This window comes from Fistularia commersonii, chromosome 30 (genome assembly GCF_037954325.1).
Source record: "Fistularia commersonii isolate RoL2024-O1a breed Wild chromosome 30, RoL_Fcom_v1.0, whole genome shotgun sequence".
In the NCBI taxonomy this organism is placed as follows: Eukaryota; Metazoa; Chordata; class Actinopteri; order Syngnathiformes; family Fistulariidae; genus Fistularia; species Fistularia commersonii.
In genome coordinates, this window is record NC_141313.1 from 6,403,003 (window position 1) to 6,416,122 (window position 13,120).

At 41.6% G+C, this 13,120-nt stretch overlaps 2 protein-coding genes across 7 annotated transcripts in view; both read left to right on the forward strand.

The window, feature by feature from the left end:
• Nucleotides 1-410: 410 nt before the first annotated feature.
• LOC147216254 (brain and acute leukemia cytoplasmic protein) lies at nt 411-4,912 on the forward strand. The gene is made up of 3 exons (XM_086177850.1): nt 411-737; nt 951-1,075; nt 3,477-4,912. Exons 1-3 carry the CDS (start codon nt 599-601, stop codon nt 3,597-3,599), a joined length of 387 nt encoding a protein of 128 aa, XP_086033976.1. The 5' UTR covers nt 411-598; the 3' UTR covers nt 3,600-4,912.
• Nucleotides 4,913-5,623: 711 nt separating this feature from the next.
• spire1a (spire-type actin nucleation factor 1a) overlaps nt 5,624-13,120 on the forward strand; it is a 30,711-nt gene continuing 23,214 nt past the window's right edge. For all 6 annotated transcript variants that reach the window (XM_086177924.1, XM_086177926.1, XM_086177925.1 and 3 more), the window contains exons 1-2: nt 5,624-6,043; nt 10,869-10,900. In XM_086177924.1, coding sequence (XP_086034050.1) covers nt 5,722-6,043; nt 10,869-10,900 — 354 coding nt within the window. In that variant the 5' untranslated portion in view covers nt 5,624-5,721. The remainder of the gene's footprint in view (nt 6,044-10,868; nt 10,901-13,120) is intronic.

Below are 13,120 nucleotides of genomic sequence, written 5' to 3' on the forward strand. Positions count from 1 at the left end.
AGTAAAAGATCACTTTTATCATTATTTTGGAGAACTGTTGAATGTATGACAAAAAAAATCTTAATGATCGTTTGCCAGAATCTTAGGTGATTCATAGTCATATTTAATGCATGAAATTGAAACTCAAGTATGAAGATAGGTCTGAAAGTGAATACATGTTTAAAAATCCAAAAACATACAAAGTTGCATCAGGAAAAAAAAAAATCACATTCCAATCCCTGATTCTCCATGATTTTAAGACCTTTAAGTGCATGTTTGCACTGTGATGCTGCTGATGCTGCTGACGCTGATGGTATTGGCCCTTCCTTCCAGCCAATCAGCAACCAGCATGGCTTCGCCCCGCCCCTTCCGTGTGTGCGTGACGCAGGTTATCCACTGTGTGTGTATATGTGTTCGTGAGTGTGTGTATGAGTGTGTGTGTGTTTGTGCTGTCCAGCTGCTGGCTGGACGGCAGCATCACAACCGCCGCCAGGAGCGACTTCGGAGATAATAATGGAAACGGAAAGGGAGACGGAAGTGCAGTAAAGGGAGACCCGGGGAGGAGAGGATGCAGCGTCTGTGAGTCGAGCCCAGCCGCGTTCAGCCCCGCCGCCCGTGGATGATTTTCCCGATGGGTTGTGGAGGGAGTCGGGCGGATGCGATCATAGAACCGAGGTACCACGAAAGCTGGACCAGGGAGACGGAATCGACGTGGCTTACCAACACCGACGTGGAGACCCCACTGCCAGTAGCGAACAGTAAGTCCATTTTGCGTGTGTTTTTACGAGCAGATCGTCTGCCGCCCAGAAGTCCAGGCGCACACGGACTGCACTTCATCCCGAGTGAAGTCTGCGGGTCCTCACTAGCGAAGGGGGTGATGACAAATGAACCCATACACAGCTGTCAACGCCTCCATTCTCCCGTGTGTTTGTATGTCAGCTGCACAGCTAAGTCTGACTCTCCTCCCCAAGACAAAGCTCTGGAGGCCAGTCTGAGGGAGAAGAGGATGGTGAACACCGGCACCCAGTGTGGGAAACAGGCCCACGCCACCACCGGATCCAACCACCAAAGGAGAGCCAGGCGCTCCTTGAGTGAGGTAGGTGTTGATGAGAGGAGCCTTGGGTCTGTTTGAGGGAAGAACATCAGCTTCTGGTCCGTGATGGAGAGTGACACAATGTTGTGCTCTTACTCTTCATATGAGCTTAAAGGCCAAATGCGTTGAATTATCTTAACAGGATAAAGGCCAGAACAAAAAAAGAAAAATGCACATTTTATTACATTGGCTGGTGAGTACCTGTATGGGCTTATAACTTTGTAGGAATGGCAACTATATGTATTAATATTTTACATCCAAAAGATCAGTGCATACTACTGGATTCTTATTGTCATTCCACTCTGAGACAACTGTACGAAATTAGTTTTCTGTGACAATATAATATCATGCGATTAGTTGTGTGTGAGATATGCACAGCAGAGAGATAAAAAAAAAAGAAAGTAATAAACCTTTATCGACAAATATACAGGAAATAATACAAAATGAGCATAGTTGATGAAAATGCTTTGTACATACAAGTCAGATGATGTACAAAGTTTGACTGTGCAAAATTACACCAGGTAGTTCGTTAGTTCCATACTGTCCGCACCCCCACATGCTTCATTTCTGACACAGGCCTTTTTCCCACATGAAGTTGGCACCTTTGGCCTGTGCACGCCGGGGGGAAATGACTGTGAGTTTCCGTATGTGAGCCTGTGATACATGGGCTTGGGGTGGGATGGGGGGGCGCCTTGCATCGTGCCCATTCTCTGCTGTGACTGGCTCCATCACCCACACAACCCTGGTTGCAAGATTAGGGATACAGACAATGAATGAATATAAAATACCTTATCAGTTGGATGTAATTGCATGCCTAACAGGCACCCAGACTGCAACCAGAGTTGTTTACACAGTAATATTATATTGAATGTAGGCTTTTTCTCGTCAGTGCCAGGATGACTAATGCCGATTTACGCCCAAAGGATAGTTGATGTTCAAATTGTGTCGCTTTTACAATATTTTTGATATTCATTTATATCTTTTTGATGCTACGTAGATGTCCGGTGCAACAATTCAGTCAAATGATTGTGACCATTTATAATCCATTTTAATGAAAGCAAATAAAGTAGCGATTAAGATATCTGAGAGGAAAAATCTTCTGTTTTGGTAGACATCAGTATATCGGAGACAACCCACACCATGATCATCAACTTTAATAAATAGCTCTTTAGGCTAAATTAAAGAAATGTATATTATAATTTATGGTAAAACAATCACTTTAACTGAGAAATAGATACTCTTTTCAAGCACAGGCTTATTATTTGTGCACATAAACTTCTTTAGATTAAGACGTGATTTTTTTTTCCAAAGTCTGTGACTTTAACTTGAGTGACAAACATTTATCTATGACTAATTCAAGTTTTTTATGACATTATAGTTCTTGCAGTGGCAGCATTTTGCAGCCCCTGAACCGGGTCAGTGATCTTATGAGATACAAACACATATGGTATTTAGCAATTCTGCTGAAAAAAAAAGATGTTTTACTCTAGTGTTGGACAAGGCAAGCATGCCAAACATGTATTACTCACCAGAACAGTAGCCTATATTTGGATTTGTTTGAATATACAGTGTGTGCTGTGCTGACATGCAAGTCACTGCTAGTCTTTAGATTTGTGAGTTTTCTTGTCAAAATCAGCTTATTCTTTCAAGGAAATATTGAGTCATATGCATATCTGAAAGCAAAAGTAAATTTCCATGCATCATGACTCTTGATGTTTCAAGTTTCAGGTTTTTTCATGATATTCTATACATTTTAGTAGCATTAGCCACTGTGGCTAATGTTTTGAAGGTGAGTTGAATCACAGTTGATTTCCATGATAGAAAAGCTTGAGCTTGAGAGGCTCAAACACAGGTTTTGCATAAAGGAATTGATCCGTCATGCAAAAATATGGTGCAGACTAACTGGTGATGACTGTGAGATGCAGCCATAAAGATTGTTTGTGCGTTATGTTAGATTTATGTTATTCTTTCGAGGGTGAGCCCAAATCTTGCTGCATTGAGGTAAAATATCATTTAAAGTTTCCCTGTTTTTTTTTAATCCCTTAAAATTCAATTATACTGCAGCACTCCAAAGAGTGACAAAGAATAAAGAAGGGAGTTTAGCTGTCTTTTCTCAGAAAGAGGATTCATGGATATTAATGCAAATGAATCCAACTCAGACAGTTGATGGACACGAATCTCCTGCAAGGTTTTGACCCAGTTTGGGGAAAGCAAGTGGATATGAATGTTTTTTGGCCATTTTTTTTACACTAGATATAATTCTTCTGACCTATTAAATCAAATTTTCAGAAAAGAGATTCATGATCTATTTATTTACATTTCCCTTCTCATGTCATCCACGTGTCACACACTGGCTTTCTGACCGTCTGTCAGCGACATTTACACTTACATCTCTCCCCACCAGACAACCCGAGACTACAAACGGAGTGCTTCCAAGGAGGCTAGTGCTTTGTCTAAGGACACGCAGTCCGTCATCATCAACAGCAACGAAGACACTGAACCTGTGAATGTGTGTGATGAAAGATGAAGAAAAGCCAAGGCAGAGGAAAATGGCCACAGCTGTGAGAAATTCACCCGGTGAAAGAATGATGACCGAAGTGCGAGGATGATGTTTGCTGGTAATTTTTTACAAAGCGAGCACTAATTTAAAACACAGTTAGCACCTGCATATGTTTCCCTCCAAAGACCTTGAGATGCTGCATCTTTGTTGTGCCATTGTGTGAAACAGGGGGTGGGCCACAACCAGTGTTCACACTCATGCTTCTTTCTCATGCTTATGGTGCCGGTCAGGGAACATATCACTGTGTAAAGGCAATTTTGAGAAAACAAGAAAAGGCCGTTCCATATGCGCATGATAATCACAATCTGCACATCAAATGTTTTCTGTGTGAGGCCTTTCCTACAGAATTTGCTTTAGTTCTTTGTGCTACTATATTCCTTTTCTTGTAAAAATTATATTGTGTGGGACCGATGGCGATGATGCTGTTTAATAAGTCACTGCTGTCAACTATTTACCTTCAGAAGAACCTGAAGTGCTGTTTTAGAAATCGAGGTTGGAGGCTCCAAGGCTGACGACTGTCTTTGTAAGATACAGAAACAAACACACCCGCATGTGCCTACAATTCACCAGTATTCAATTGAATCCATGTCATCTCTTCTCCGATCCTCATGCGTTTTTATTTGACGTGAACTTTACTCTTGATTTGTCAACACAACATCTCATCATGATGTAAGACGCGTGACTCGCCCTGATCTGCATGTGTGCAAATCGAGCCAAAATTATTGAATAAGCACTGTTGAAAATTGGTCATGCGCAGAAAATATTTCTCCACATGTCATCCATAGCGAGCAATGCCAATTTAAAAAAGGATGGCTCATTTTATGGTAAAGGGAAAAATAGCATAGAGGATATTCGGTAAGATGACTGGTTACCAGGTTAATGAGACTTAGGACCAGCAGAGGGAGCTGTTCCACTCAGATCAGTACTAATGAAAAGGCCCCATGACATTCGGCTCTCTTTAACAGCCATCTTTTAATTAAGGATCTTTAGGGTAATTGAAAGTCACGCTGGTCGTTTTGTCTAGCCAGACCACAGATATTGTGCAAGAACCTGCTTGTTTCTTAAATTCATTACATGGTAAATTGTGGAAATTTTGACCGCTGGTCATTTACAAACCTTTTGTCATAGCATTATTATTTTCATTTAGTATATTTATATTTGATTTATGATTTGAAAAGCCTGTCACTTGAAAATTGATCATCCATTATTCATTTGCTATTAAAGAAGGCAACAGCAAAATGTAATGCCTGAAATCATAAAGACCAATAAATAGCTTTATGTCATTTTGTCTGTGATTCCATACATCTGACTTTGTATGTATTACACAGTTTACAGGGATTTGTCCGTATTAATCAGCTGAAAGCATTATCCTACAATAACAGCTGTCATTATTATTCATCATGACAACTATTTAAGTGTCAAAATAAGAATAACACCAATTATGCTGTTGGACTAATGGAGTGTAAAATGGGACTAAAAGGGTTCTAAAAACTTTTTATAAAGGTATTTGGGATTAGAAATCATAATTTTATAAAAACAACCTAGATTTCTTAAGTGACAGCAGGCCTCGCAAAGGTGAACAATAGCTGCACTGGACGGAGTGTCCGGTTCCCGACATGATTTTGAATGAAAGACAGCTGTAAAATTTAGATTTTATAAGTTGAAATAACAAAGAAACAATTTAGACAAACAAAGACACAAAATTAGAAGATTACTTTTTACGGTATGGGTCAGGAAGCTGACTTAAACCCCATATTTATGAGTCTTACTTATTGTCATCTCAGTAAACTTTGCCATTTATTTTCTTCCAGAAAGGATCACAACTGAACCTTTATTTTCATATTCAGTATTTGAATTCAAATCCGCATGACGTGTGACAAGGGCCGGGCGCACCTGACGTTTACGCTCGCTGACGTAATGACGCACTGACGCAGCGTACGCGGAGGACCGCGCTGACTGACCGCCGTCGTCAGTGCGCCGTCAGTCGCTCACCGAGCCGCTTCTTCCACACGGAGCCGGTAGTCGATCGTCACCGACTGACCCCGAAACCCTCCCCGCCGCCGCACGATGAGGTCGTGATAACGCGAGGATGGCAAAGCGGCCGGGGACCGACGATGGGACGTTGAGCTCGCCGACGATTCACCGGGATTTCGCCGCCGATGTGAGCATGGAAAGCGGCGAGGGAGCCGAGGAGGTGTCCCTGGAGGAGATCCTGACTCTGTACGGCCAGCCGATCAACGAGGAGCAGGCGTGGGCGGTGTGTTACCAGTGCTGCCGGACTTTGGCTCACAAACACCGGCGGAGAGGCTCCAAGTCTCCGGCCGGTGACTGCCGGAGACGGATCGAGGGACCGGACGATGTGTGGATCGGGAGAGACGGGATGGTGAAGCTGCACTTCGAAGACGGACCAGGTAACCAGGTGTCTTTTGCGAGCATCGCAGCTCCACGACGCGGCGGAACCCACGTCTGTTTTCTCCCCGACTTAACGCGCGGTCGTGCGTCTTCCCGTCACGCCGCTCGTAGGCCAAAACCACCGGAGCATCGTTACAAAGAGGCCATATTGTTGCAACCGGCCCCCCCCCAACCCACCACCATCACCTCCAGCCATGTGCTGAATTTGTTTACTGATGGGGTTTTGGTAATAAAAACATTAACACATCGGCGCACGGCCGCAGGGCCGCCCCAGACAAAGGCGCTCTGTGGGGCGCTCAGGGGCCAAATCTGCCGTTCCGGCTCCAGACGCAGCTTTCGGTTCGGCCCATCCGGAGGAGAGGGCGGTGGGCACGGCTGCTTAGGAATGGCTGCAACCATTCAAATCCCCCTGTGAGGAGGAATTTGAAATGCCTCCGCAGCGGTAGAATAGCTTCGGTAAACACACACACACACACACACACACACACACACACACACACACACACCTGCGGGATGCGTGAGGTGACCTGGGTTAAGATCTGCTGCTCATCGAGTGTGTCCTGATTGAGATAAACCAACTTCCCCAAGCGTGTGTTTTGTTTTGATGAAAACTCCTCTGACAACTTTCTCCTGAGTAAATGCGCCTGTTCTTTTTATTTTATTTTATTTTTTTTAAGTCCTGGGAAACATCCAGGGAGCAAATAAGGAGGAATCTGTCTTTTTCAATTAGCATAACTTAAACAAACAGTCGTAATTTACCGAAGAAAGAAAATAAATAGATTTTATAATAGTTATCCAGGATAAATTAACAAATGGGGAGGGGAAGAGTGCTCGATTATCACCCAAGAATACATATTTAAATTACAGCAATATATCATACATTGATCATTCAAAAAAAACAAGCAATAGCCTATCAGTATCAAAAAAATATTTGGTACTTGTGTTTTATTCGATGTTTCTTTTGTTTTTATGTGAATTTTGAAAAAGTCATTAGTATTATTCCACATCATGGAGAAATACTGAATGAAATTAAGTCATGAAAGGTGCAATTTATATATTACATTTTTGTGCGTTTTCACAGAGCCATAACTACGCCCCTTTAGTGGAGGTCAGACCAGACACAAAAATTGTAAATCAGGATTTCAAATATTGATCACAGTAACACTTTCAGTTTTTGTTAACTAGCCAGTAGTTAGGACGTCTCCCCATTTTTCCGTCACGTATCTGATTCAATATATGGAATTGAAAGTGAATGCTCAATCTGAGCATAAGATACAGTGCTCATGTTTAAAAGAAGTTCACCTGTATTTTGTATTTTTAACCTTAATGCTGAGGCTCAGACTTATTAAATGTTAGAGGATCAACTTCTCCAAGTAATTGCTGTTTCAAGTTGAGTCTGGACATCAGCAGTTTGAAGTTTCCTCTGTCTGTCTCATGGAGGTTGAGACCGATGTCTTTTTACCAGGCTAGTTACATTTTGTAGAAGATGACTGGTGCTGGGAGGATGACATGAAAAGAGAATTTTTAGGTTTTAACACATTGTCCCATTTTGGATCAATCCATTGCCCTGTCATGAAAGTCTTGGATCTACCCAGTGATTTGTTGACACTTTAAATATGATGTGCAGGTTCCGCTGTCCACCGCTGTCCGACTGGGCTGGTCGGTTTTTCGAGACCCTGCTGACAGACACGCAAAGAAATCATAATATGCTTGGCTGAAATAAAAATCTCTCCTTTGAATCTTAAAGGTGTTTGATGTCAGTGGAACTGGGCTGATACACGCGTTTCTGGAATTCCACCGTGTGATCATTAGGACGAATTACATAAATTAAACCTGAAAGTGAAGTACGCAGCAAAGGAGCCTGTGTTTTTTTTTTTTTTATAAGTCCGTGACCCTGTGATGTAAGCAGGGGGAACTTGATTTTGAGCGCAGGATTGTGAGCAAAGCCCAAGAAAAGACGTAAAAATAGAAGGGAAAAGAAGCTTCATCTATAAAACCACCTCTTACCCCAGTTTCCCTTTTTTTTGCTTTCTTCCCCCTCATTTTCACTCCCAAGCTGAATCAAACGGTCGGTTTTCCTTCACAGCAGGGAAATTAGCCAACCAGTGACGATAGCTGTGTGTGGAAATTACATTCTTTCCATAAACAGATTCAGCACATGCTGAGCATCTTGGCTCTGCCGAAAATAGAACGAACGTGACAATTAGATGCACAGATTTTACAAGTCTTGACTGCAGACGAGCGCAGTGTCCGCGGGGTGAGGACTGTGCTCCTTTAGTTTAACCCGAGACGGAGGTATTTTGGGAAAATTTAGCCTGCTGTGTGTTTATTAGGTCCGGTGATGAGAGAGATGTGAAGCTTATTAGGCTCTCAGTAGCTCAGCTGTTAGTACAAGGGGTTAGTCCCCAGAAGGAAAATCAATACTTATGCAACGTGCGTAAGGCTAGCGGATGAGTTAAGGTGGAAAGCTTTGGCCAGAACCCAGGTTACGACCAAAACCCCTGCAACCTCCCCGGCCTTCATCTTTAACTCTTGTTTTGAGATTTGGACAGGCCAGTGTGGCGTTCGCTCATCATCTACAAATACAGCACGGGGTTGTATTTGTGATGCAGAGCGAACAGAATCAGACTAATAAGCAGCTCAGAGTCCAGACATACTTGATGCGAGACGTTGCCGCAGCCGCATCAGCTTGCACGGAGAATGGGAGGGAATATAGTCATTCCCACTTGACGTTACCTCAAGAAAGTGCTTCATCAAGCACAGGCACTTGTTTAATCCATGGCTATCCATAATGATGCAGTATGGAGGAGTCTTTTCTTTCTTCTCGGTTAATTTGGTACACCCAGCACTGAATGTTTTCAAATAATTAGATTATTAAAAAGTTGTGTTTCTATATAAATAAATACAGGGGTGTAAGTGGGTCTCGAAGCATTCATGTCAATAATGGCTGGCAGTTAGAGGAGGACAACAGAAGAGTATGTAACGCTTTGGGAAGGTGCATTGTAAGTCAACTCTATTCCACTCTGTTAATCTATTTAACCAGTAAAGTGGCTGATATTTTGCTAGAGCAGGATAGCCGAGGGTGATACTGCACAGCCCGAGTCGTGCCCGATGAGATTTAGTCGCCCGCCTCTCCGCAGCTGGTGCACAGAGAACCCAGTGTTTCCAGATGAGGGTCAGTGGATGTTTATTTTTCCTTCTCTGCCTGACTATAAATTAATAATGTGCTGCACAGAACTGAGCCGCAGCCGGCAACAAGCAGCTCAAATCGACAGTTCCAAAATATAATAGCTATCAAAGTGGAAACAGCATTTGTGTGGTTTCACTGTTTTGTCAAACCAATCTTTAGCTTATACTGTATTTGTAAAGTAAATAATTTTTATTTCACAGCATTCTGACTCTTCTTACATCTTTAAAAACATAACCCTATCCTCAGGATTGCTGTGATTTTATACTTAACATTTTGTATAAATGCTGTATTTGATTTGCTCACTTGCATATACATTGAATTTTTATTTATTTTGTATTTTGCCATAGTTCAGTTCAATAAAGTCCTTATGAAATGAAGAATAACAGATGATAAGTCTCTCTGAAACCCACTCAGGGCTTGCTTGAGTTTTATTCCACTATAGATTAATTTCACAATCCTACCACATCATCACAGGGCGAGTAGAGTCCATAGCTGATAAGTAATGTGTATGTTCAAGACACTGGTATCTAGCTGGCAAAGGTGTGAACTGAATTCTCATGCCTTGGACTTTTGTCACTAATTGGATAACTTTAGGCGCAAAATGTAAAAAGGCAAAACGTCTTCTACATTGGGCTTTTTATCATGGTGTTGCATTTAGGGAAGAAGTTTGAGATGTTTGACGTGTCTTAGGTTACCCTGTTCTGATCTGATCATGACCGGGGAAACAATGATCAGTGCCATCTCTGCTCAGTAGTACCGGGGATTAACCAGTCAGTGAAAGAAAAGTGATACTGAAACATTGGGAAGTGGTGTAGCTGGCTATAGAGTATTATTCTGTTATCTGCATTCTGGACTGGTGTAAAAGTCTGCCAGTCTATTGGTCCCCGTGCACTTTCATACCTGGTGATACTGCTGGTTGAAAGTTCAATAAAACAGGAGGAGAAAAACTGTCAAAAGTCACATCTGGCTTTGTACGCCATTGCAAGAATTCCCGGTAAGCAATGTCAATTGCACTGGGCTGGAATTCAAATACACAAAAATCTTGCAAAACAGGTGTGTCAGAAAAAAAACTCCTATGAGCACAATAGATAAGAGCACATGCATTTTTTTTTTAATCTCAAGTCTGATAAAGACAAAAGCGAGTTCATGTTTTCCGATTCGCTTTGGATCTTGTAATTCAGGTTTACAGTGAACTGTAAATATCAGTGAGTGTGCAGCAGTCTCTCCCACAGAGACACGCAGTTTAAAATGGTTAAAGGCCAATGCGAGAAGTCGCTCTCCCTGAAGTAAGAATTAACTTTCCCTGCTGCACAATCAGCCCTGGGGGGACGCTTTGCAAGTCTGTCTTTGGCATTTGCTACCGAGGAAAAACAAACACTTAATTCAGCTGCTAGTATAATGCTTGTCTTTAGTGATGTCAGGTACTCACTTTGCTCCTGCATGGTTCAATTCTCGCTCACTTCACTCTCCTAGAACGATAAGTTCAATATTTCATGTCCTATATGGGATGAGTTTATGAATAATTCATAGGGTGGGTTTGGCTTGTTGATTATTGCAAATAAATACTTGCACAGTTAATAACCATGCTGTGTTTGTGAGTATAAATAGTAATTGTATCTGTTCTTTCTTTTCAGAAAAAGACAGATCGGCCCCAACATCATTAGAGGTGAGTTGCTGTGCAGCATACTGTAAATGTTATGGTCGGGCAAGTGAAGAATGACAGCCACACTTTAAGTACCTCTTGCTTGGTTCAAAATGTTTTTTTCCTATTGGACATTTGGAGCATTTGAATATTTCATAATTTGATAAAAACATAGAGGGAGTGGAAAATTGAAAACTGTGTTTACTACATACCCGGAGTGATAATTTCTGTTTCAAATCAAGTGCTGAGGAAAGCATTGAGAGTGACATTGCGTAATCCAAAGAAGTATGCATTTTCTTTTCCTCTAAGAACATTTTTCAGCGTTTGACAGAAAACTGTCGTTGACAGTTTTTATGCAAGGGAACATAAGGGATCTTTGCCGGTTTAATGAAATTATGATGGACTTGGAAATTATTCTCACAGTGACACTTAGAATAAGATCAGTAGGTTCTTAGCCGCAGAGTATGGATTTTGTAAATGTCATCAAAAAACAAATTAGAAAAGAGAGCTGATGTAGGGACACGAGTTTGAGGGAACAAGCTCTAATTTCAGCATCACTCAATATTGATTTTCTATTACCCCGCCCACCCTAAGACTTGAATCATAGGCACGCTACTGGTATTCTCATTGTCCTTCTACACTCAGAATCCTCTGTTAGATGTTGTCTTTTAAATTATTCAATCTTACACTCTTAACGGTTTTTGTGTCTCTGGGATAAAACTGTTTCACTATTTTCACTGTAGATGATGATATTTAAAGTTGGAACAGTGGATTGTAACTTTCAGAAATGTAAATATGCTAACATTACACAGGAAAGACACTCACTGTGGACTTAGTAATTTCTTCTGTTTTTTTTGACTGATGTGAAAAAAACAAACTTACAGCTGCACAAAAGTTCACATAACAATTCTCAACACAAAGTATTTAGAATTACAACAAATGGGCTTGAGGCCTTTTCTCTGATGTATGACACTTCTGAATGTGTTCAAACAGCATTTCATTTCCATTCTACTTTGTTTGCTGTTCTTAAGCCTAAGTCTACTCAATGTTAGTTCCTAGTGAACTCCTTAAGATTCATCGCCATTTGTACACTGAGACATCATAACCACAGCCATGTGACAAAGACATGTGGCCAGTGTCTGTTTGGCCAAGTGACATTGGGTATAAAGCTGGGAGGAGAGGCCTTGTTCAAGTTTCATGTGTGGACAGACTGATTAACCAAGACAAACTGTAGTACAGTTAACTCTTCACCAGTTAGATTTTCTTTCATGTTTGTATTGTGCTGTCTATGTTCACGTGTGCAATCACATGTGCGTGTTTTTGCATGGCTGAGCGGGAGGCTGGAATCCTGTAACGCCGCTGATAATCTGAATTCCCATGGCTGAAATGCCAGCAGCTGGGCCTGACGGCACCCACCACCCGATGATCCTCTGTTCAGTCATTATGGATTAATACAGCCATTATCAATATTCTCATAAAAATGGCTCAAATGATTAAATTATGTATTTCTTATTACATCATCAGCATTATTTTGTTTACAAATGGCTTGATAACTTCATACTGATGAAGCAGTGAGTTGAAGGGAATATCAAATAAAGCAGCTCATAGTTGTATCTTTCACTGCTTCTGTTTAAGACAACAGAAAAAGTCTCAAACTGGAACCGAAACAAGCCCATTGAAGCAGCACTGTAGTCTGAGTACACCAATGGCCGGCGTCTCATTATAATTGTCAGTAACGTGGTTGCCAGGAACTTGTCAAGGGGCCGAGGGGTGTATTCTACACTGGGAGTGCAAAGTTTTTGGCTTTCTTTTCTCAGGAACCAAGAGCACTTGAATCAAACGATGGTTATCGCCAAGATATTTTCTCATGAGAACAACACAGACTGACAGGTCTTGTTCCCTCTAGATCAAGAGCCAGTGGTCCTACTTTGGAGATGACAGCTTTACTTTTGAGGATATTCTGTATCATAGCGACCAAAAGTCAGTCGTTTCCTAGCTGTGCTTTCTTAGAGGAGAAGCTCGTGCTTTGTTCTAAAAGAAAGCTAAACTCATTGGACATGGGCAATGATGCAGTTTTGCTGAGCATGTCGCGGACTGCTAAACTGGACTAAAAAAGAGGATTCTTGGCAGATCTGACAAGCGAGTAAAATGACCTGAACCTGTCAGCGTTATTTGAAGCAAGCAGCAGTTTGAGCCTTGGTCAGCTCTGATGTTTACCAGAAAAACATTTGAAACTTGGGAAAA

What these genes read in the sequence shown, in the direction of transcription:
- LOC147216254 (XM_086177850.1), top strand. Translation starts at nt 599, where the DNA reads ATGATTTTCCCGATGGGTTGTGGAGGGAGTCGGGCGGATGCGATCATA. An exon ending in CCCACTGCCAGTAGCGAACA is followed by an intron (nt 738 to 950) that starts GTAAGTCCATTT and finishes CTCCTCCCCAAG; the next exon opens with ACAAAGCTCTGGAGGCCAGT. An exon ending in CCAGGCGCTCCTTGAGTGAG is followed by an intron (nt 1,076 to 3,476) that starts GTAGGTGTTGAT and finishes TCTCCCCACCAG; the next exon opens with ACAACCCGAGACTACAAACG.